Source organism: Medicago truncatula, chromosome 6, assembly GCF_003473485.1.
Source record: "Medicago truncatula cultivar Jemalong A17 chromosome 6, MtrunA17r5.0-ANR, whole genome shotgun sequence".
Taxonomy (NCBI): domain Eukaryota; kingdom Viridiplantae; phylum Streptophyta; class Magnoliopsida; order Fabales; family Fabaceae; genus Medicago; species Medicago truncatula.
This window is the reverse complement of record NC_053047.1, coordinates 4,587,738-4,612,674: the sequence shown is the minus strand read 5'-3', so window position 1 is coordinate 4,612,674 and position 24,937 is coordinate 4,587,738. Positions and strand designations below refer to the sequence as shown.

At 33.6% G+C, this 24,937-nt stretch overlaps 2 protein-coding genes across 3 annotated transcripts; both read right to left on the bottom strand.

Moving 5' to 3' along the window:
- Positions 1 to 7,421: 7,421 nt before the first annotated feature.
- LOC25480821 (alpha-1,4 glucan phosphorylase L isozyme, chloroplastic/amyloplastic) lies at positions 7,422 to 17,457 on the bottom strand. 2 transcript variants are annotated; one of them, XM_039834945.1, is made up of 16 exons: positions 17,040 to 17,457; positions 15,633 to 15,728; positions 14,424 to 14,662; positions 14,237 to 14,338; positions 13,906 to 14,082; positions 13,516 to 13,791; positions 12,932 to 13,203; positions 12,678 to 12,795; positions 12,192 to 12,599; positions 11,671 to 11,823; positions 10,845 to 10,973; positions 9,684 to 9,920; positions 9,266 to 9,342; positions 8,871 to 9,057; positions 8,433 to 8,633; positions 7,422 to 7,834 (listed from the first exon to the last, which is right to left on the bottom strand). In XM_039834945.1, exons 1-16 carry the CDS (start codon positions 17,281 to 17,283, stop codon positions 7,718 to 7,720), a joined length of 3,033 nt encoding a protein of 1,010 aa, XP_039690879.1. In that variant the 5' UTR covers positions 17,284 to 17,457; the 3' UTR covers positions 7,422 to 7,717. The 2 variants fall into 2 exon arrangements, with proteins under 2 accessions (XP_039690879.1, XP_039690880.1); XM_039834946.1 differs by lacking the exon at positions 15,633 to 15,728 and having other exon boundaries at positions 17,040 to 17,455.
- Positions 17,458 to 21,364: 3,907 nt separating this feature from the next.
- Positions 21,365 to 23,407, bottom strand: LOC25480820 (7-deoxyloganetin glucosyltransferase). Its single transcript, XM_039834975.1, has 2 exons — positions 22,816 to 23,407; positions 21,365 to 22,420 (listed from the first exon to the last, which is right to left on the bottom strand). The coding sequence occupies exons 1-2, from the start codon at positions 23,339 to 23,341 to the stop codon at positions 21,489 to 21,491; spliced, it is 1,458 nt and encodes a 485-aa protein (XP_039690909.1). The 5' UTR covers positions 23,342 to 23,407; the 3' UTR covers positions 21,365 to 21,488.
- Positions 23,408 to 24,937: the final 1,530 nt, after the last annotated feature.

Genomic DNA, 24,937 nt, shown 5'->3' with positions numbered 1-24,937 from the left:
AACTTAAACAATGAGTATTACTCTACGAGTATTATTCTTGCAGCTGAAGCAAGCTACTACAATTTGCAGCTGATGCAAGCTACTACAATTTGCTATTAATTTTGTCCCTATAATTATTACCCGAAAGATCAATTTTTGTAAAATTCAATGCTTCAACCACATTTGGTATCTCTCCAAAGAGACTATTACTGTAAAGGTACACTATGCTCAAATTATTTAGCATGAACAAACCACTGGGAATTTTTCCAGTGAAATTATTTTTTGATAAATTCAAGTTCTCCAAATTTAAAGCATAGTAATGAGTTTTTTTAGGTAATAAATTGGTCGCCGACCGTAACATATATGCACCACTTTTTTTGTTATAATCAAACTCAATTAAAAAGTGATTATTTGGTCGATTTACTGTTAAGTTGATAGATCCAAATTTTCTAGGTTGCTATATGAAGTTTACTATGAATTTTTGGGTTTGGTCCCTTTGGGGATTTTTTTATTTTTATTTTGGTCCTTCTAACTTTGTGACTCAGCATATGGAACGACACGTCAACGTCGTATGCAATGTCACACGTTGCCATGTCATCCTCTATTTGCCACATAGACGTTTTTGTAATAGATTGTGACGGCAATGACCAAAACCAAAACTATTATAACTTACAAGGTTTGTTTTACAAAAAAAAAAAAAAAGATACAGTACGTAAACCACAAAACACAAGACGATTTACATATTTAAACCCAAAGGTTACTATGAACCAATATCAAATGAACTGAAAGAGGAAAATTTATTCACACAATTATAGAATACAATGGGTTGTTTATCAACTATGTATTTATATAGAGTTAATCAACTCTCTTAACTAAACTATGATTAATTCTTTAACCACAGGTATCAGTTATAACAAACTTGTTGTTAAGACAATTACAAGAGTTATGAGATAACTAGTTACTTGTTATGTAAGTAATTGTTTATTTTTATAGTTCCTACAAGTATCAGATATTACAAACTTGTTGTTAAGACAATTACAAGAGTTATGACATAACTAGTTACTTGTTATGCAAGTAATTGTTTATTATTGTAGTTACTCTAACATCCCCTCAAGCTGGAATATATGTTGAGCACTCAAATCTTTTTTTGTAATGCATTAAATGGTCCTGAATGAAAGAAGAAGTTTCGTGAGAATATATGTTACTTGTTCTTTTTGAGAAAATAGGTAATAGGTGAACTATGTCAGCTTGAACCTTGTCCTTACAACATGATGATCCATTTTAATATGTTTTGTGTTTTTATGGAATACTGGATTTGCAGGCTATATGCATTGCTGACTTGTTATCACAGTAGATATTGATGACTGAAGAATGAGATATCTAAAAATCCTGTAACAACTATAGTAGCCATTAACCTTCACATGTGCTTGAGCAAGAGTTGTGTACTCAGCTTCTGAAGGAAGATCTAGATGCCACTGTCTATTTCTTACTTTTTCAACTGATCAAACAATTTCTTAAAAAGAAACAAAAACCAATAGTGGATCTCATTATGTTGGGACAAGCACCCCAATTTGAATCAGAGAAGCCCTTGAGATTTAACGAAGTTGATGCTCTGAAAAATAGTCCTTGTCTAGGATTATTTTTGAGATACTTCAGAACATGTATGCCTGCTAACATATGTTCATTGGTAGGAGCATCCAAGAATTGAATCAATTAAGGCTTATATAATGATCGAATGAAAAATAGATTGAAATCAATTACTACTTAAGTTTATTATTTACATTTCATTTAAAAATATTTGGTAGTACAAGCCTAAATACATTATTCGCTGCCAATTAAATAAAAAGTAATTGTTTTTTATGGATTAAAATTTTGTTAGGCAAAGTAAACTATATCCACGTTTTACACAAATAAGAAAAATGATAGTATAATGTTGAAAAATGATATGGGATTGGAGCCGGTGTTGCAAGTCCAAAACACAACCCAACCAATTAAATAAAGCTTAAGAAAGGGCTAATGATAGTAATATAAGAAGATTTCAAGCATCTAGGCATTATGAGGTATTCTTCCATGGTTACAAGATCCAATCAATAATGTTTGAACACACATAGAAAAAGATTCTCCTCAAAATATTCAATCATCTTTTTTATTAATTTTCTCCTTATCATTAAAAAAAAATACTTCTTTATGTGTGTGTGACCAAACACTTTTTCTTTGGTCCCGTGACCATATTAGAATTTCTCTTACCTCTATTACAGTAACACGGGTTAGAAGAAAGAAGGGAAAAAAAAAGACAGTATCAAATAAGGTGTGACTGGATGGTGGTTGTTGGGATGAGTTTTGGTTTGATATTGTTTGTATGGAGATGATGAAGATTGTTGGGTGTTAGTTTGATATTGTGGTGTGGTTTATAGATGAATGAAAATGGAGGGATATTGATTCATGTGTGTAACTCAAGGCCACTAGCTCTCTACATTTTATCTTCTTTTTGTTTCTTATGTTTCAGTTTCCTCTTCTCCTTCTTCTATGTTCTAATATTTATAATCAAGAATTAGGTTATAGTGTAGAGAAAATGCCAAATTGTGAGTTTGGTAAAATGCTAGTAGTGGTTGGAGCTGCAAGGTTGGTGCCGGTGGTCCAAAAAAATGCAGATGTTGTGATGTACTATACAAAAAAAACTTAAATGAATCATTCAACTAAAGATAGCACAACTTTGTTTCTCTACCTTGGTGGATAAGTCATTCAAAATTTGTTGTTTGTCTTTTTAGTTTTTCCCTTTTCTTTTTCGATAAATATCCTTTCATAATTAATCTTTTAATTAAAAATTAAGATCATGCTTTCCTTAACCTGTAAAGAGCTTGATGATATAATTACCAAAGAACATATACGTATTTATGAGATTTTGAATTTCCTGTCTTTAATAAAATACACTCAAAAGCACACATCAAATAACAACATAAGATTATAATCTTAATTTAACACAAGAGTTTGTTTATCACTTAAAAACAATTTAAAGGGGTTTTTGCTTCAACAAATTTAACCATCAACCACCTTGCTCCATAACCTTGCCTTGACTACTCTTCAAGACAAAATCAATCAAGTCTAAATATTCACGTGAACCTTGATCTACTCACCGACCTCCACTGGGTAGCACTTGCATCCAACTATCCTTAGTAGTTCCACAAGCTTCCAAGTCTGATTATTCTCCTTGCATCCAACTATACTTTGTAGTCCAACAAGCTTTCACCCTTACCTTTTCAAACCTAAGAATGCCTTTGGCGCTCTTGAAGATCCTTGTATCAAACTACACTAAGATTTTTAGGTAATTGTACAAGTCTACACCATAACCTCTTCAAACCACGGAGTGATCAAATCTATTCTCCTGAAGATTCACTTGTCTACAATTACCTTTGGCTTTTGAGGTAATCTCATAAGTCGTGTCTTACATTCTTCAACCATCGGGATCCCTTTCGTCTTCTTGAAGAATTATCTTGCTCAAAACTAGAACATAAGACTCAAAGTCTCCAAAGTCATACAATTTCGTGACATCAACATGTCTCATCCTAGTACCACTATTTCTCCAACCGTGCCACGATTTTACGAGAACTAGAGCATAACACCTGTTTTTTTTCTTTTCAAAATCACCAAATTGTGCCACAATTTTTTCATGAACAAAAACATCAAATTTATAGGCAAAACTCGTCTCATTCAATTCCTTCTAAAGTGCACGGAAGAGAAATCAATCTTGGTGCAATATACCAAACAAGTTGTAGGCTTCCAAATCTAATATATATTTCAAAACTGCAATGTTTATTTTTATAATTCAGAACTCAACTATCAAACTATGTTTTGATTAATTTACAGTTTTATAAATTGGTAGAATCATATTTGGTTGAATCAAAATGGTGGAATGAAGATTCATACCAATATATAATGAATACAAGGTTAATGGACTTATATCTTCTATAATCTCATTCTCAATAATATATTTTATTAGACTTGAAGAATTTTCAAATAAATAGTTACTTGATTGGATTTTCAGTGACCCGACAATCAGCAATATTGTATCGGCCATTGGTAGACTTATGAATGATGTATCCTCACATACATCATTGATGAGTCAGATATAACATTAATGATAATTGACTCCCTAAAAACCTAATCAAGCAACTATTTGTTTTAAAATTCTCCAAGCCGAACAAAACATATTGAAAGTGGGATGATATAACATACAAGTCCATTAGCGTTATATTCATCATATGTTGTATAAATCTTCATTGCACCATTTTGATTCAACAAAATACAATCGTACCAACTTATAAAACTGTGAATTAATCAGAATATACATTAATAGTTAAGTTTTGAATGGTAAAAATAAACATTGATCAATTTTTAAAATATATATTAGAATTAGAAGCCTACGGCTTGTTTGATATATTGCCGCACCAATTTCGATTTCTCATTTTCCAACAATGTCATCCTGTTTCATCCCATAATCCTACAATTGTGTCACATGACTTTCATGCACTCAATTAATCGAAATTAAGTGATTAGATTATTTAGTCTATTTTCGCAATAAATCAGACTAAAAGAGGATTTAGCACAAATATGAATTAACCGAACTAAAAGAGGATATAAGATTTAGTGCAACCACCGACTTTGAGATTTTTGTGATGACCAAATCAAAAGAGACGCAATAACCGAACAAAAAGAGGATAGAGGATTTAGAGATTTTTGCGATGACCAAGCCAAAAGAGTATTTGGCATAGCCACGGACAGGAAGATTTGTGATGCCAAACCAAAAGATGATTTGGCATAGTCGCCTGACTTTAGACTTGTGTAGTGACCGAATCAAAAATAGACTTAACTCAATCACTATTTTAAGTTTGTGCGATAATCGAACTAAAAGATGATTAAGCGGACCGAATCAAAAATAGACTTAACTCAATCACTATTTTAAGTTTGTGCGATAATCGAACTAAAAGATGATTAAGCGCATCTATCGACTTTGAGATTGACATAGTCATTGAGTTTGAGAGATTTGTAATGACCAAACCAAAAAGAGGATGTGGCGTAGTCACCGACTTTAAGATATAGGTAATGACGGAATCAACTGTGGATTTGACACAATCAATACTGAGTTTTTTTGGATAACAAAAAAGGATGTAGAGTAGCCATCAACTTTAAGATGTTAGCGATGACCAAACTAAAAGAGAATTTAGCGTGGTCACCAATTTAAGGTTTAAGTAATAATGGAATAAAAAGTAGATTTTTGCAATTACTATTAAGTTTATGATTTACACAAATAATATGGGATTTGATCCCGTATTGCAAGTCCAAAACACAACCCAGCCAATTCAATAAAGCTTAAGGGCTAATATAAAGAAGATTCTAGTCTCTAGGTATTACCTCTTTTACAGTTACAGGGGTAGAAGAAAGAAGAAGAAAAAAAAATAGAGAATGGAAATAAGTCAAAAATATATATGTGTGAAAGAGAGAGAGATACATGACCAACCTTGTGGTAGTGGGTTCGCGGCTGCAGGTGGTCGCCGACATCAAATGAGATGCAGTGACGACTGAATGGTGGTCACGGGGATGGATTTTGGTTTGATATTGTTTGTATGGAGATGATGAAGATTGTTGGGTGTTGGTTTAATATTGTGGTGTGGTTTATAGATGAATGAAAATGGAGGGATCATGATTCATGAGTGTAACTCAAGGCCACCAGCTCTCTATTATCTTCTTTTGTTTCTTATGTTTCGGTTTCCTCTTCTTCTATGTTCTTATATTGGAGCTGCATGGTTGGTGCTCGATGGTCCTATGTATCTTAAAGTTGTGATGTATTAATACCAAAAAAAGTAAATTAGATGACCCTTTTTTGTTGTGAGTTTCAAAAGGTACCAACTTGGGTTTTCCCTTCTGCGTTTTACCCTTGGTGGATGAATCATTCAAAACATAATTATAGGGAGCATTTGCATAAAAGTTTTTCAGGGGAGAAAAATAAGGCAAAGCTTGACTGACCAACTAAGCAGATTGAGTTAAGGTTGGTAAATTTGGGGAATAATAAAATGTGCAAAAACTTCATTTTTGATAGCCTTAATTTTTTATTAACTTTTGAAATAAAAAAATAAAAAAACTCTAAAATTACAATATGCTATTCAATAAAATTGATTCCCGGGTTTATAAATCTACTAAACAATATTTTATTTTTTTTGTTAACAACCATCTGGTTCCTAGAAAAGGGGTCCTAGCAATAAGAATTCTTGTCCATTTATACACCCACATGCAATTTTCAAACGTTAATGACAACGGTAACATGATCGAAACTAGCCTATCATAAAATTGTCATCATTGATAAAAACCTACGAAAGTTGATCCACAAAGACTTCAAAAATGTGAGCAATAACGTCACTCTGAAGTTGTTAATTCTACAGATTACCAAGACATATCTTATTGATTGAGTGTAGTAGTTAGTTGTTGTTGTTTAATTAGTTTGTAGGGGAAAGGGCTCTAATAATCAGAGTTCGGCCGGGTATAGATAGTCGTTGCTTTCAAATTATATAACAACAGTGCTTAAGTTTTTTAAGAACTAACACAAAATTGTACCTTAAATGTACATAGTTTTTTTACGCTTTAAAGGTACATAAATAATAACAGTTTAATTTAAATTAATTTCCAAAAATTAAGTCGTACCTTAAAGGTACATAGTTTTTTACGGGTACATAAATAACAACAGTTTAATTTAAATTAATTTCCAAAAATTAAGTGCACGTTTAGTTGAGTATATTTTTACACTACCAAAAAAAAAGTTAAGTATATTTTTGACCAAAACAAAAAACCAGCTCAAATTGATATATATCCTCCTTATATATTGTTATAGATAACTTCCCAAAATTAAGGGCATATTTGTTTAGGATATTTTTGACCAAAACAAAAAGCCAACCTAAATTGTTGTATCTCTTTAAATATTGTTAAGGAAATTGTAATATATAGATTAAATATACACCATTGTTCACATTTATCAGAATATTTTCTAGACAAATTTATCCCTAGTATAAAACAATTTTACACATTGTTCTTCTCTCGGTGGCCTAGGTCTCGAGCCAAGTACTTCAAGGATGTAGAATACCCTTGCAACCTACATAGTGGTGATCAAATGAATACAGGGACTCCACAATTTTCTTTTCCAAACATAGACAACAGTTTTATGACCAGGTCACTAATCTAAGAAAGGAGAAGTTGATAAATGGTTGACATTACAAGTACATGCATAATAAATCATGGATGGGTTGAATATCGACCATTATTTTTTACTTAACTAACTACTCACTTTAGGGGATTCAAATCCCTAATAATAAGTATGTCCAACTATACATAGATACACATGGTCTGTTGCAATCACACAAGGCAGAACATGAGAACTAAAGCATGAAACAACAATATAGAAGCTGTGAGGCTTGGCTTAATTAACTGATATACAGTAGTAAACAAAGGTCTCTTTACTTGGTAGCATGTTTTCAGGGCAATACTGGAGTAATCAACATAATATAATATATTACATACATATATTACATGTATGCAGGCTTATTTTGGCGGACAAAAGCCAAACCCTTAATTATTTATTTTACAAAATTTCTGTTTATTTTTCAGTACAGGTAATTGGTAAAGCATTGATCATCTTACGACATGGCACCAGTGATCTGCTATTAAAAAGGGTATAGTATAGATTACCCCTCATCTACGGCAATTTGACTGGCTCAATGCTCCAAATATCACGTGCATATTCATGAATTGTACGGTCACTGCTGAACTTCGATGAGCCTGCTGTGTTCAATATTGACATTCTCGTCCATTTCTGCACCCACATGCGATTTTCAAATGTTAATGAGAGTGGTAACATGAAAGAAAATGGCCTATTGTACAAATGCGCCTGATAACGGTTATGAAAGTTGATGCACAAAGGACTAAAAATGCGAGAAATAATGTGAGTCTTATGTTGCTAATACTACAAATTACCAAGGCATATCTCTGCATGAGGAACAACACTAGACTGGAACAACACTAGACTGATATGTGTTGCTAAGTTAAAACATTTTACAAATCAGTTGTATGACATAATAGAACATGCAAATGAGAGACAATGCAGACGATACAAGTTTATATTAACATGGAATTGGTGAATGCTTCCTTGAATAACCTATGGCTAGCATGTGAAACAAATATTCCCTGACAAAGGAAAATGTTTAGTTTATGGCAAAGTTTTTTAAACTTGCCCCAACACCCTTACCTTTAATGGTACAAAACGGACAAATGGATTTTGTACCATAAAAGGTAAGGTGTAGCACATAGTGGAAAAAGGCTTAGTTGTTGTAAAAGGTGGCGTGCAAAAAAAAAAAAAAAAAATTGGGTAAGAAAATCGAAACTTCATAATAGGAAAAAGTACATAAACTCACTTTTTGGTTGCGATAAGCTTCGTCAACCTCCTCCTGGCATTCTAAGTAGCTAGGGAAGTCCTTGCCCACAAGAAAATAATCTGCTCGACCAAAACCTTCATTTCCTTCCAAGGATCCAATCAGGTCATCATAGTTGTAAGACCCAAAAACACCACTTCTGACATATTCTTTAACTTCTTCAAAACGTGGATCAGGGACAAACTGAATTAAAAGATAAACTGCATTATCATCTAGGTTTCTATGGGAAAAATATCCAGATTCCCTCAAACAAGGAAGACTGTTCAGTACTCTTGTCAGAAATATTTTCTTCAATTTCTTCCAATAAATTATCAATATTTGAAACTGCAAGGGTAAATATTTATACTATTCTGGTGTGCTAACACAAGGATGTTATTAGCTACACTACACGATATGCACAACATGGATATAAAGATATACCTTTCCCTCCGCTCTTTCTTTCCTCAGCCCAGTAATTTCATGAGCCTTAGCACCAAAGAGGAAGAAGTTGTCTTCACCAACCTCTTCCCTTATTTCAACATTGGCTCCATCTAAAGTTCCAATCTGTAAGCACCCATTCATTGCAAATTTCATGTTGCTAGTTCCACTTGCCTCCATTCCAGCAGTACTACAGTTGATAAACAGGAAACTCAAATTATTGGCAATGCAGCATAATCCAAAATTTCATACTGCTGTCAGTAACAGCAGTATTCTTTAAATAAAAGTAGTAATATAATTCACATTGTCAGAACAGGGCCTGGGTTGTATTTTTATCGTTTATGTCAGCACAAGAAAACATCCAATCCAAAGAGTAATGCAAACCAACTAAAGGTTACCTGATATGTTGTGACAATTCACTAGCTGGAATAAGCATCTCCGCAACACTAACATTGTAGTCAGGGACAAAAATAACCTGATTAAATATGACCAAATAAATAAGTAACAATTTTACATCATTCATAAGCAAAATTTTGAACTACAAGCATCGTCTGGTAGGAGCAGAATAATCAAGAACAAATCATTAACAAATTTGTCAAACAATGTCTTTAAACTTCTCTCCTCTGAATAGTATTAAAGTACTTCAAAATATTTCTATAAATTGAGTACTGATTTTAGAGTGACCACATAAAAGCAACTTGCTCAAAGTTTGTACTAGAATAGGAATAATATTTTACACAACTTCAACAATGACATGGGTGGCTAAGAACTTCGGGACAAAACAAAAACCAACTCTTAAATAACAGTCATAAGTACCTTGAGAAGATCTCCTATTTCAGGATCATGATTTACAGTGGCCCCAACATCTGTGATAAATTTCACAATTCTCTTAGCCTGCACATAAGTAGCAAATGCTTTTCCCCCAAATATACAAACTCTTGGAACAAAAGTTTTTTTCCTTTCTGCAGCATTCATTTCTTTCATCTTCTTGTAGCGGTAAACAATTCCAAAAATATTTAATAGTTGTCGTTTATATTCATGGATTCTCTTCACCTAAACAAAATCAATTAAGCCAACACTTTATCAACACTTTATATTCATGGATTCTCTTCACCTAAACAAAATCAATTAAGCCAACACTTTATCAATACTATATATTTTAAATAATGGGTTGGAGAAACTGAATTCATTATCGACAATATTATTAGGAGTAGAGAAAGTAGTAGCTTCAAAGTAAAAAATTCGAAGGTGGTAACTCGGAGTACTAGTGAAAACTGGCTAGCCTACTTTAATAAATTATGTAATTGGAGTATACATTGACCTATTTATTTACTATGCATGTTTTCAATAAATAATTTATTAAATTACAATAAATGTAACTTATTTACTTTATGCATAATATAATAAATTGTTAAATATTAGGCTCTTAGAAAACATAAACATGTTGTCTGGTTCAAAGGCCTTCATGCAATGTAGGCCCTTTTACTTACAACTGAAAGGAGCCAAAAGAAAAGAAAACTAGGCAGGAATAAAAGCGTGATGGGGAAGAGAGACCTGAAACATCAGCTAGTAATAGGTAGAAGAGATATGTAGAAGAATAAGGCTATCCAACTTAAGGTAAAGCATATCCTAGCTTAATTCCATCATACTCACAAAGTAACCAACCTTAGTCTACGAAGACACACTCTAAAAAATTAAGCTATAATACTAAAGATAACATTTATGGTGTACCTTAAATCCCCACCATTACATTTATGGTGTACCTAGTAATGGTGGGGAAAAATTAAAGTCATCACCATACTTGGATGTCCCGCGTAGGTAGCTCAGTTGGTGAGCTCAGGGATGTTGAAGGAGATTTAAGAAGGAGGTCCCGGGTTTGACTCCCAGAAACTAACATTTCCCCCTCCTCTCTTAACAATTTACTAACAACTAACATTTGTCTGTAAAAAAATAAAAAATAAAATAAAATCACCATACCTGGATGTCAAACATTGCATCAGGACTGACAGAATATCCTGTTCTTTCTTTGATCAATGCTGCAACTTTCACCTTGTTATTCAATTTTGCTTCCCTCCATTGCTTTTGTAGATCCTCATTATCTGCAAACTATTAATGAATGACACTAGTGCGGTCAGCTTGGATTTTAGAGACTTGACAATCAGGCTGAGAGCCTGAGACTAATATATAGATACAGTAACTGAATTGGAAAACCATGGAAATACAACTTGCCCTAGATCTTTTTAATTTCATTTATTAATTTCAGAATATTCAAATAATTATAGTGAACACACAACATTGATTCCTTCAATATCAAGAATGTATTCATAAAAGGCCCGCCTAATGGAAAAGGCTTTTGTTGTTGATGGTGATGTATTTTAAGAAGGGTTAGTGTGTGTTTGGTTTCGCGGTGGAAACTACTAGTGATAGTCCCACATTGGATGAGATATGGCCTGAAAAAGTGTTTACAAATAGAAGACACTGCTCGCCTTACAAGCTGGTAAGTGCAAACTGAGTATCTTTTCTAGATTAGCAAGAAGCAATTATGATTTATATGTTAAATGGTTACTTTGGGAAAACTTGTAGTGGGCATCATAAAATTAGAGATCATTTGTTCAGAAGTGTCTACTCTCTAGACCCATTATAATATATAGTAGTATAATTGGTAAAGCAAAACCTGACATTCTTAAAAAAGCAAATAAAGATTTAACAAAATGAAGAAAAGGAAAACGTGAATGCCCCTTCAATTCTATAAATAAAGAATTTATTATAAAACAAGATCAACAAATTAAATAATGGTAATTACCTTCCTCAGCTCAGCCAGTTTCTCGGTATTTAGGACCCAATCTTCCGTGCCTATCCACTGAGTTATAATTTTACTCAAATCTGGATTACAGAACCTGATCCATCTCCTTGGTGTCACACCATTTGTTTTGTTTTGGAATTTCTCAGGCCACAACTGCATGACGTGTGGCATAACAGTGATAAAAACAATTTTCCTATATCTTGTCATAGATATAAAGAAAGAAAAGGAGGAAATGCTTTTATATTTTTAAGGCTCATACACTACATCACTACACATATACCACAAATATTTGGTAAGTTTAATTTAATTTTTAAGAAAAATGCTGCATGTGTAATGTAATCACATAAAAATGGAGGAAATGCAAAAATATATTATGTCCTTACGGCATGCTTAAAATTATTTTCCCTTTGTCAAAAACAAGAGTTGACTGCTAAGTGCTATTTAGTGACTTCAAAAGAGAGAAAAAAAAGATATGAATTAAGAAACATCACTCAATTCACATTGTCCAACGAAATATTTACCTTATAAAATGCATTGAACACATCATCCTTGACAATTTCACTATGTATCTCTGCAACTCCATTCACTGCATGACCACCCACAACACAGAGATTGGCCATACGAACCAATTTTGGTGGTTCTACTACTGGCTTGGGCAACTCCTCTTTCTTTTTCTCAACGGAACTTTTATCTGTCCCATCCTTTTCAACAATTACCACTTCATCATCATTACCATCGTCGTCTTCTTCCTCTTCTCCCGAAATTTTCACCTCCTCACTAGAAATATCATCGGCCTCCTTGGATTTAACAAGTACATCAGCAAATTCTGCAGGCAATTCAACATTTTCTAGTACTCTCATTTCCTTCAATTTCTTTTCCAGTAAGTCTGAATCTGCTGTTCCATATTCTGCTATTATGGTCCGGACCAGCTGTCAAACATGAATATCAGCAATAACTCGACTCATTTACCTGAAAAAGAAGAGTTTATGCAAATATTTTGGTATTACCTCCTCATCAATCAGTTCTATAATCTCAACATGGCGTGGAAGAAGTTTCTCCATCAGGTCCATGCTCCATTTCTCTAATGCCTCAGGAAGAACAGTATGGTTTGTGTATGCTACAGTCCTAGATCACAGTGGCAGATAGTTTATATTCCATCAACAAACTCAGATCATGCATAAACATGAGATGACTGAACTACCCGCTCCCCCCAAAAAGCAATAAAATAAAATATAAACAAAAACAAATAAATTCTAGGTACCGTTGGGTGATATTCCAAGCATCCTTCCAGCTTAAACCCTTTATATCTATCAGTATTCTCATCAGCTCTGGGATGCACAAGGTTGGGTGAGTATCATTCATCTGAACTGCAACCTTTTCAGGAAACTCTTCCCAATTCACACTTGCTCCTGATCTTCTCTCAAAACGAGCAATGATATCTTGAAGAGAAGCAGAACATAAAGTATATTGTTGCTTGAGGCGAAGGGTTTTCCCCTCTATTGAGTCATCCCCAGGGTAGAGTACATAGCAAATCTGCATTTGAGGGAAAAAGCACAATATAAAATGTCCTTTTAAGTTTTATCAAGTTGTATTCACATTGTTGCAAAAGTAAAATTATCTAGAAAACCTCCATATCATCAGATGCCACTTACATATTTTCCACGGCCATTGTTGCTAAAAAAAACTATGAAAAGATACACATTACAGTCAAAAGTCTAGTGAAGCTTGATTCTTTAAAACTTCTCTAACATCATAACATCAATCATATCCAATTGGTTACTTCTATAAAACTCAAAATCTTCTACAATTTTCTAAAAGAGTTTATACTAGCATTATCATCCAAACCTTTTCGGCATTTGCTAGAGCCTCGGACGCTTCAGTGTGTCTTCCAGAATTAAAAGCATTTAAATCAAATTCTTCAGATGCAGCTTTTGTAGACCAGAGTCTCAGGTTAATTGTGGTTTTGGTCTTATATCCGGGTATGGGGACATCGTGTGCAACAGCTTTGATATCTTCTCCTCCGACCCAATGTTTTTTACCATCTGAGCCTGAAATAACTTTGCCATAGAACCTTACAGGATATGTGACGTCGTTTCTAACAATCTCCCAGGGGTTGCCCATCTGTTGGAATAGACACAAGTAAGAAGGCAAATACTAATAGAACCAGTGGATCAAATGCAAAAATTATTAAGTACATGGCATGAACACTAGTCATCACTAAATAATGAAACATACCTCAAGCCAATCTTCAGCAACTTCCTCCTGCCCATCTTTGGTTATTTGTTGTTTAAACAAGCCATACTTGTATCTCAGTCCATAACCCCATGCTGGGTAATTCAAGGTTGCCATAGAGTCCAAGAAACATGAAGCAAGGCGTCCAAGACCCCCATTTCCAAGTGCAGCATCTGGCTCCTATAATTATCAGGCCAAAATTACCACAACTCTTGGATAGAAACAAAATTGGTTTGGGACTTATTGGCTTCTGGTTAAATAATCAGTAACTCATTATATCAGCAAAGCACACAACTCTAAAGAGAAATATATACTACAGTTGGAGATGCCGTACCTGGTGTGCCACATTTTCTAATTTATAACCAAGCTGACTCAAAGCCTCTGCATAGGGACCAGTTAACTCTAAATTGCCAATTGCATTCAATAACGCTCTACCCTGTAACGAAAGAATGGTAAATGGAAATAAGTATTAGATGCCAGTAATTTTCCAAGATGTTCAAATCATTAAGGTAGCACCCAACCTGCAAAAATTCCATTGAAAGGTAATATGCCTGCTTAACATTCAGCTTCTCATAGTAATCATAAGTAGCATTCCAGTTTATTATGAGAGCATCACGAACAGTCTGTGCCGTTGCAATAAAAGCCTGTGGGAGCTCAAATTTCTCTGGAGAAAACAGAGGAGTGAACTCTGCATGGTACTTAATACTTGATACAATGGAAGAAGCATCTGGTGCAAATGAGCTCAGAGAGGTTGTAGCTTCTGAAACAAACAATAAACAGAAATGATTAATCAGATTGCAATGGCGCTGGACGCAGGATAACTGGTAGTAACATGGTAAAACTCATGATCAACAATGTAATAGACCAAAGGTTTCTTCCTCTATAAAGGTACTCCATAACAAAATATAAGCCAAAAGGAGTCCAAAAAGTCAAATGTATTTGGTCAATTTTTTTGACCAAATACATTTTTCTTTTTTTTATTAGTCTTGCTTATATTTTGCTATTGAGGGATTAATCTAAATTTGAACTTGATTCATGAGGTGTCTTAATGGTAAAAGTTTGATCTTGTAACTTTAAGAGATGGAGTTCATGGGACAATTGTAAAATGATTACTTCTAGGACTAAGCTAAAACAAATATTTATTTTCCAATTGTAAAATGACAATTGTAAAATATATATATATATATATATATATATATAGAGGGCATTTCAAATGAGAGGACTTTTAAAATGAGAGGGTGAGAGGAGTAAATAACAGCCCTTAGATCAAATTAATGGATCAGATTAAATTAATTTTAAAATGTGTTGCCATATCTCATCATCTCTCTTCTTTATTCTGCATTGTTTCTCTCTTCTCTCACTCTTTTTCTTCGTTCCTCTTTTCTTCTTGTTTGTATCAATTCAGTGATTATGCCTTGAATTACCATGTGCCTCTCTCAATCTTGTCATCCAAACACCCTCCCATTTTATTATCATCACTGGATAAATTCTTACATATGAGAAAAACGTAATTAAAAATAAAATTATATGTATAAAATGCTAAAATGGAGATAAAATTTTAAAAATTGATTCTTTATATGCTTCACGTACTTTGATTGTACTCTAATTGTGGGTGGCTTGGTCATATTGAATCATACATTTGTTGTGATTGTGAATTTCAGTGTGTTGCAGATAATTAAAACAATTGCCCCAAATGTAAAGGTATAGTTTGTAATGGGTCACAACACAACCTTGAAGGAATATTGATAGCCCTTGAAAGCGACATATCTCCAGAAAGGGTAGAAATCGGCTCAAATGATGTGGGTTGGGTTGGATCTGTGATGGTTCTGCAAAACTCAAAATGGAAGAGAAGACAACTCTGAGAAACCAAAGGTCATACGGCGGCAAGAGAGATGATTGAGATATGGCAGCACACAATTAATTTAATCTGATCCATTAATTTGATGTAAGGACTGTTATTTACTCCTCCCACCCTCTTATTTTAAAAGTCCTCTCTATATATATATATATATATATATATAAAACAAAATAGCTAACTGATAGCATTACAATAAAGCATGATGCTGAAAGTGAGAAAAAACAAAGAAAGAAAGAGAGCCAAAACAGTACCCACACAGTCATCAAGCAAAGATTTTCTACTTTTAGCACCTGTTTGGATTGACATATTTAAGTTTATCTTTTGACAAAAGAACTTACGAGACTCTTTGAGAGAACTCATGAAAACAACTTATGGCATGCTCGGAAGCAATTGTCAGCTTATTTTCATAAGCTCTCGGAGATGGTTTATGAAAACACCTTATAGACTATACAAAAACAATATTATTTTATCTTTTATCATAGAAATAGCATACAAATAAGCGCTTATGATCATGAGCTGAAAATTAAGCTGATTATCCAAACAATGCCTATTAAAATGTTTCTAGATTTGAACTTAATTTCAATGCCACAACTGAAGTAAGCAAAATCAGATCACAGATAAATGAAACAACTTATAGCTTATACGAAAACAATTTAACTTAATTTTATCTTTTGTCAAAGGAATAAGTTATACATAACCGCTTATCAAGATAAGCTCTGAAACACCGACACTTATCATGACAAGCTCTGTAACACCGAACCTTATCATGAGAAGCTCTATAACATTAACACCTACACTTCTAATGGAAGGTGTCCAACATCAACACAGACACATGTGATTACATTCAATTAATTCATTTTTTTCCAAATTACTACAGGTGTCAACGTGTGCGTGGTAGTGCTTCATAAATGATAAGTGTTTATGCTATAAGCTGATTATCCAAACAACACTTATTAAAATGTTTCTAAATTTGAACTTAATTTCAATGCGCAACTTGGAATCACAAATTCACAAACTCAAAAACTAAGCTAGATAATAATACTACATCACAAATTCACAATAATAAAATGTTTCTAAATTTGAACTTGATTTCAATACCACAACTGAAATAAACAAATTCAAAAAGAAAATAATGAAACTGAACAAAAATCATAGAGCGCAGCTTTTGAACATAATTTCAATGCTGCAACTGAATTAAGCAAATTCAGATCACAAATTCAAAACATAAACTAAATTATATCATTAAAAAAAATTGACAACAATAAATTATGATGAAGACCTTGTTGTTCTTGAATTTCGCGATCCTTGAGTTTTTGTTTAGCTTCACTACTACCAAACAAACACTTGACCTGGAAAGAGATTCTTCTCCTGAGGTTGAGATTGTGATTGAGAGAACGATACTTCAAACGGAGGGAAGAAGAGGATCTGGAAGTGATGAGTCCGGAAATAGAGTTCCGGCGAGGAAACGATGATTCAGTTACGGCGGCGGTGTTCGTCGGTAACCGCATTGTCGTGGAAGCCATAATTGAGATCGATCAATGAGAGAGAGAGTTTGTTAATTGTTCACGAGAGTGTGGCTTTTGTGTGAATTATGGAGGTGGTGGTGTTTGTATTGTTGTAGAGTGTACTCTTACTAGAACTAGAAGAAGTGTTGAAAAATGAAAAGTGGTGTCGAATCACGAGCTTTTAGATTTTCTTAGATTTTTATCCTTGTTTATTGCCACGTTATACCACCTCCAAATGCGGGTCTTAAAAAAAGTCCTTTCTATTCTAAGTTAAAAAGAAAATTTCCTCTAAAAAAAAAATAGATAAAATGAGAACTAAAGAAAAAGTTCCTTTCATGAGTTTTTTACTCTAGGAGAAGGTCATTGACATGATGAATAGGGTTGGGAATAGGCCCGACTTATCTATAGGGGTCTACGACATGGTCTGTTTAAGTCTGATCTGGTATAGTCTGTTTAAGAAAAAGGTTAGGTTTAGGCTTTTGAAAAAACATATTTAAGTAAATATGTCAGGTTTAGGCTATCAAAAAAGCCTACAAACCCTGAGAGGCGACCTATCTATGCATATTATTAAAATTTATTTTTTATTTATATTAAACATAAAAATCAAGAAAAATTCAAATGGACTTTTTAAATAGGCTTTGAAGTCTTATAGTGAAATAGGTTTTTAAGGTCTTATAGCAATAGAGAAGCTTTACGGTGAAATAGGCTTTAAGGCCAATTTGGCCTATTTAAAAGTAGGCAAAATTGAATATTTAACGACTTCGATATGAAGTAGGCTAGTAAATAGGTTGTCAGTCCAGGTCAAGCTTTTAAATAGGTCAGATCAGGCCAAAATAATAAGCATATGAAAAGGCATAGACCAGACTAAGGCTTGCAGAAAATTTTGTAGGTCAGGCTCAGGCCTATCAAAGCATGGTCTGATCTGACCTATTCCCAACTTTACTGTTATCATTTATAGAGGGAATCGTTTATGAACATAGAATTAACCAAGGTAAAAAGACTGTCCGAATTTCCTTTTCACATTTTTTTCTTTTCTTATCATCCATGGATTTAGTTAGACCGTTGAGGTCATTTCATTGCTACACCTTTTAAAGTTTCTAAAGCTATTGGTAATTGTTGACATATTCTAGTACATATCATATCACAAGGGGTGTGGACATTCTTGTAGTTATTATACATAAATATTCTGAAATATCTGTTGGAGTCATTAGTCCCCATCTAAATATGGATCGTCAATTTGTAAGCAGTCATGATCAAAGAAATATTATTTTTAGGAAAGTCATGATCATAGACTTGGGATGCACCCATCATTACTTTCTTGGATCTATGCATGAAAAATAAATAATAGTTTTCTATGTTAAATGAAAAATAAGTAAGTGATGAAATTTTGTAAAAAAAAGAAAGAAAGTAATTGATGAACTTGTTGGACATAGCTTTCCACTCTGAACCAAATGTTGTTTATATGCAAGAGTTAAATATCGAACTTATATATGATCACCGGTTTAAGAGACTAAAATTGCTTATCACTTGGATCAAATCTGTTATTGGTAGATTAATTTCTATAACATGGAACCTGAACCATAACAAAATAAAATGGAAAGACACCTTCGAAACTTCGCGTTTGTAACATGTTCACAGTCACAATAATTTTCAATCATTCAATTTAAATTTCTTACTTCATCCATTTTTTCTTATTTTTAAAAGAGAAATTTCACATTTTCAAATTTTATCATTATACTACTTTATTTATTTTTATCAAATATATATACCCTTTAATTTTTTTTTTGACAAAATACATACCCTTTACTTATGTATGAATTACACTTTTATTAACCAAGATAGAGTAAATAGGTGAATGTATCAAGGATAGATGAATGAGAGTACACATGATTTTTTATTCTTTTTTTAATCATAGACGAATGGAAGTGAGAAGCACCATCTTAAACTCCTACATATATCTGGAGGTTTAGGGTTTGAACCAAAGTGAAGGTTATTACATAGTTCAGATTCAAATACTCAGAAGCATGGGAATACGTGCAGTACTTGGAACTAAGATAGTGTAGTATAATAAGCTCTTTCATGTAGTACAGTTCATATTAGCAAGTACAATTCTCAAATGTATAAATACATTGATGTAACAACATTTCAATCTAATGAATCAATTCACTTTTTCACACTTTCTTAATATGGTATCAGTTTTCTTTCTCTCTCCTTTTCATGAGAGAGAGAGATAGTTACGATTCGTCTCTTTGCTTCTGCCATCGTTGCTTGCTTTTCAAGCTTTCTACTTTTCTTCTTTTTCCTTGATTTCTTATCGAATCCTTCGTGATTCTTCTCTATTTCTTCTCGATTCTCTCGTTTTCTTGGTTTTGATTCCTCTTTTCTTCGCAATTGTAGCGAATTGAATTTTCTGCAATTTCTCATTGCATACTCTGTTTTTCACTTCATCTTCTTCGCTGCATCTTTCTCGTTTTTCACCATGCCACCTCGTGCAGCTCCTATTATCATTCAACAACCTAACACTAATTCTATTTACTATGTTCATCCTAGTGAAGGACCAAATTCGGTTACGGTTACACCACTTCTCACCGGTCCGACTTATCTTGCATGGAGTCGTTCTATGAAACGTGCTCTTGGAACGAAGAACAAATTTGCTTTCCTTGATGGATCCGTTCCAATCCCTCCAATGGATGACTTGAATCGTAATGCATGGGAACGTTGAGATATGGAGCCTTTTCTGCGTGGCAAACCTTCTGGGGCATCTCAATCCAAAAACAACTCTAGGTATTGCACCTTTTGTCACATAAACAATCATTCTGGTGTCCAACCTAACAATATTGACATTGCATTTTTTTTAAAAAGTACCACCTTAAACTTATAATGTTTGAGCCCGAGTGAATGTGTTAAATGAATCTATCAATATTGACATTGTCAATTGACCTAGACCTTACAAACAAAGTATTTTTGAAATTTGTTTACAAATTAAAGTTATTTCTTAACTTGAACAAATAAATCTTAAAAACATGTATGTAAAAACGGAGGGAGTAATGTTGGGAATGAGAAGAGCTTAAGAAAATATCTTATCATATGTTTATAAGCTGTTTTGAACATATTTTCATACACCGTCCAAGATAGTTTATGAAAACATTAGTAGAGCAATTATTAAATGTCACTTAAATACATATAAGTGTTGCATTTGTCCCTTCAACCCATCATTGAGTAACGTGGTCACACAAAAAACTTATCAATTATATGAATCCAATCTTCCTTTACCAATTTTACCTTTCATGAGAGAAAAGAATAATATTTGGGATTTCATGTGAACCTTAGGCTATAGCAGAGCTGAAGCTATTCTATATATTATATTTAAAACTCATTAATAATTCATCTATAGAGCATGAAAAGATCATGATTGACAATGATGTATGTAACACCTCCGAAATTTTTAAAATTTAGTGAAGGTTTTTTAGGCCTTGAGTGTGTAGGATTGCTTTTGAGAGATTTTGGATTAGTGATTAATGTCTTATTGAGTATTAAGTTATCTTAATCATTGTTATTTGTAAGACTACCAATATTATTTACTTATACGAAATGATGCATGTTTGGTCCTTGGTTTGCTATATTTTGTGTCTGTCTTATTTTTTTCTTGTACAAAAATACAACCAAGACATCAAAATGCAAAACCAGAGACTTGCTTACTTCAGGTGAAAGTAAATGGTCAATAGTCCAAACCATCGTGCCAATACCAAAATTTTAATTTAATAGCTATAGATATTTTTAGTATATTCATACTTTTGCCCCTCACAAAATGATGCCAAGCTCTGCAGGTCGCAAAGACATGAAAAGTTTTAATGTCGCGGTCTAAATTGCGTTCGCATATAATGTGTATGTTTCTGCACTTCTGTTGAGTGTGTATAGTAGCTTGTGAAATTGATCAATATTTGCTTGTAGTAAGATGCTTATGAACCGATATTGGTCCTTGTGTTACTTACTGTCTTCTGAGACCCTCATATGATCAGACTATTATCAACTTTATTGTACATGTTGGTGCAACAAAGATGTATGAAATTTTAGTAAATATGCAATGCAACAAATAACATTATTCATACAATTATATGTGTCATTGCTTATATTGGTCAACTCAAATAACTAAATGTATCATATTTGATTGACTGTCAAACAAAATCAAGAGGATATCGATGAATACACAACCACATTTTAAGTTAACATTGTTTAAGCAAAACCTCCTTAATAACTTTGTCCAGGTTCATGTATGAACGACCACCTGGTCTAGTGTTCTCCTCTGCCTTCTTCTTTAACTCCACGGCCTTTTGCCTCATCTTCTTTCCTTTCTCTCCCACCGTCAATTCATTGACTAGCTTCTCCACCTCATCTCTCTTCACATCCATATCGATTTCAAGTCCAATCTCCCATTCGTTGCAAATAAATCTACAGTTTGTTGGCTGATCACCAAAGAATGGCCAACAAAGCATTGGTACTCCAGCGCATATGCTTTCAGTGGTTGAATTCCATCCACAATGAGTCAAGAATCCACCAATTGAAGGGTGGATCAGTACTTGCTCTTGTGGACACCAGCTTGTGATTAGGCCTCTATCTGAAATTTCATTCTCAAATTCTGATGACAAAATAAACGAGCCGCCAATGACAAGATCAGGCCTAATGATCCACAAAAACGGTTTCTTGCTATCGGCCAAACCCCAAGCAAATTCTAACAGTTGATTTGGAGTCATAACTGTAATGCTGCCGAAATTCACATAAACAACAGACTCAGGTTCCTTGGATTCGAGCCATTCAAGACACTTGGTATCTTCTTTCCAAAGATTGGAACCTAAAGATTCCAAGTGATTATGTGGAGTTTGACTTAATAATGAAGGTAATGGTCCGATACTGTATAATGATGGGAACATAGAGTGGAGCGCATTCAGTACATCACTCTCAAGTTCATTATAAGTGTTAAAAACAATTGCAGAAGCTCTGTGAAATTGATCTGCTGCTTCAATGAAAAATTCTACCATAAAATCATTCAGATCTTTTGTTCTTATAAAGTCAGGAAGGTCCTTTAGTCGAAAGTTTTTCATACCCGGAATACAATCTACTTTGTTGTCCAAATATCCACTTGTCAAATAACTATCATCTGCTTGTCATAATTACAGAAAGTTAATAATTTGAAGCCTCATATACATATATCGGATTGATCAAGTTAGTCGCTGTAAGTAAAGTTACTTCAAGAGTAACTATGAGTCGAGTTTCTCTGCTTAATAGCTCATCGTATAATAAGCTTATAATCCAAACAAATTTTCATATATTTTTTTTAAACCATTAGCTACAAATTTCAAACTAAAAAAATATATAAATAAATGTTTACTATCAGATTTAATAGCTACAGATTTCAGATTTGTACGAACGAGTTATTAAACAAAGCAACCTAGTTTATAGTTACTCTTGAAGTATCTTAGTGTTAGACATACGTGTATATCAGTAAACACATGTTATGCTTAAATTGGAGAATGAAGGATAAGAAATTGTTACCTTTGAGTGGTATTAGACCTTTGTCAATCAGTGTGCGAAAGTGCGAAACAGACAAGAAGGAGCATGCACTACCTGGCGAATAAAGAAGGATTGGGAGTGCATATTCTTCAGCAGCTTGTATGGTAAATGACATGTAACAATCAGAAACTAAGCTAGTTACTGGAGGGATAAGACCAGAATTGGCAGACTCGTCAAGTCTAGCAAGAAGTTCGCGAAAGAAGTGAAGGAAGTTTTTTCTGATTGATTTACAAAGAGAGAGTATGTCTTGACTAACATTACCATCATCATCTTCCACTGGAGTTAAACCATCGGGAATAGTCTCGAAGCAAAAATCAGCGAAACCATCAAGAGCATTAGGACCTCTTGATTTGAGCAAGCGTTTATGATTGTATTCAGTGTTGACAAAGGTTATGTGAAAGCCTCTAAGGTGAAGAAGCTTTGCTAGTTTGAATAATGGATTGATATGGCCTTGAACTGGATATGGAATCAACACAGCATGTGGTTTTTTGTTTGCAAAACTACTCATCTCTGAAAATTCTAGTGTGTGTTAATGCCCTCAATACAAAGACATTGACTATTGCTTATGTATATCCTATTTGGTCTAATCCTTTAATATAGCATTAAAAATAAAATGATTTTTTTATTGAGAAATCCAAGAAAAAGACATGTACCTATAAATATCATAAACATAGTTATGATATAATATGGCAAGAGGGTTCAATATCACATGGACCACTTAAACTGGCCACCGACCATATTCTCAGTTTCAATTTTAACAACAATAATATAATAAAAATAATTTTTATATGTACCTATAAATATCATAAACATAATTTTTTCAATCAGTTTCAAATGAATTAATATTTATTCCCTCAAAAAAAAATTAATATTTATTTCACAACTTACTATGATTATTATTATATAATAACCTCGTGCACCACATGAATTTAACCTCTAGTCTAGTTATTTATATTGAACTCAAAAAAAAAAAAATTATGTTATTTTAATGTTTCATACACAACTTGCTTTTCTAAAATGCTCATAAAAGCTCTTTTCTCTATCAAAACTCATCTTGCTAAGACAAAACCACATGCTGTGTTGACTCCATATCCAGCTTATCAATCCATTGTTCAAACTGGCAAAATTTATTTACTTAGAGGCTTTTCACATAACATTTTTCCACAATGAATACAATTACAAACGTTTCCTTAAACCATCTGGAATAGTCTTGATGGCCTCTCAGATTTTTGCTTTGAGACTATTTCAGATGGGGTTTGACAAAAAGCAAGAAACCCTTTGTGTGGATCATTAGGTCTGACCTTGTCATTGGCGGATCATGTGCTTTGTTATATGAGTTTGAGAATGAAACTTCAGATAGAGGCCATGAAGCACGGATATAGACACGGACACCGGACACGACACGGATACTGACACGTCGACAATGCTAACAATTTTAGAAAATTAGTGTAATTACAAGTGTCAGTGTCGGACAAGACACGTGGTGGACACTGGGACACGCCTAATCCGAGGAGTGTCCGTGCTTCATAGGATATAGGCCTAGTCGCAAGATGGTGTCCGTAAGAGCAAGTGTTGAACCACCCTTAGTTGGTGGATTCTTAACTCATTGTGGATGGAACTCAACCATTGAAAGCATTTGTTCTGGAGTTCCAATGCTGCGTTGGCCATTTTTCCCCGAACACTCAACAAACTGTAGATGCATTTGGAATGAATGGGAGATTGGAAGTGAAATAGATTCCAATGTGAAGAGAGAGGAGGTGGAGAAACTTGTTGATTTCTGTACTAATTCATTATCTTTTCCTCTTGTGAAAAAACTTTTGGAGTTCAGATTTAGAACTATACGTATGAGGATTCAAAGTAAAATGTTGCAGAATTTGAGGGACATGACTGAAAGTATAAGTAGATTATGGAGATGGTTATAAGATTTTTAGCAATACTTATGAATCAGGTTCAAGAGGTTTTGTGAAAATTACGTTTTAAATAAAGGCTTGCGCAGCAATATGAGCTACGACATCATATTCGTTGGTATATTTGCGACCTCAACGCAAGTATGCAACCACAGTTGAGACCACACTTCTCTGCAAGTATAGCCTGTTTTCATTTT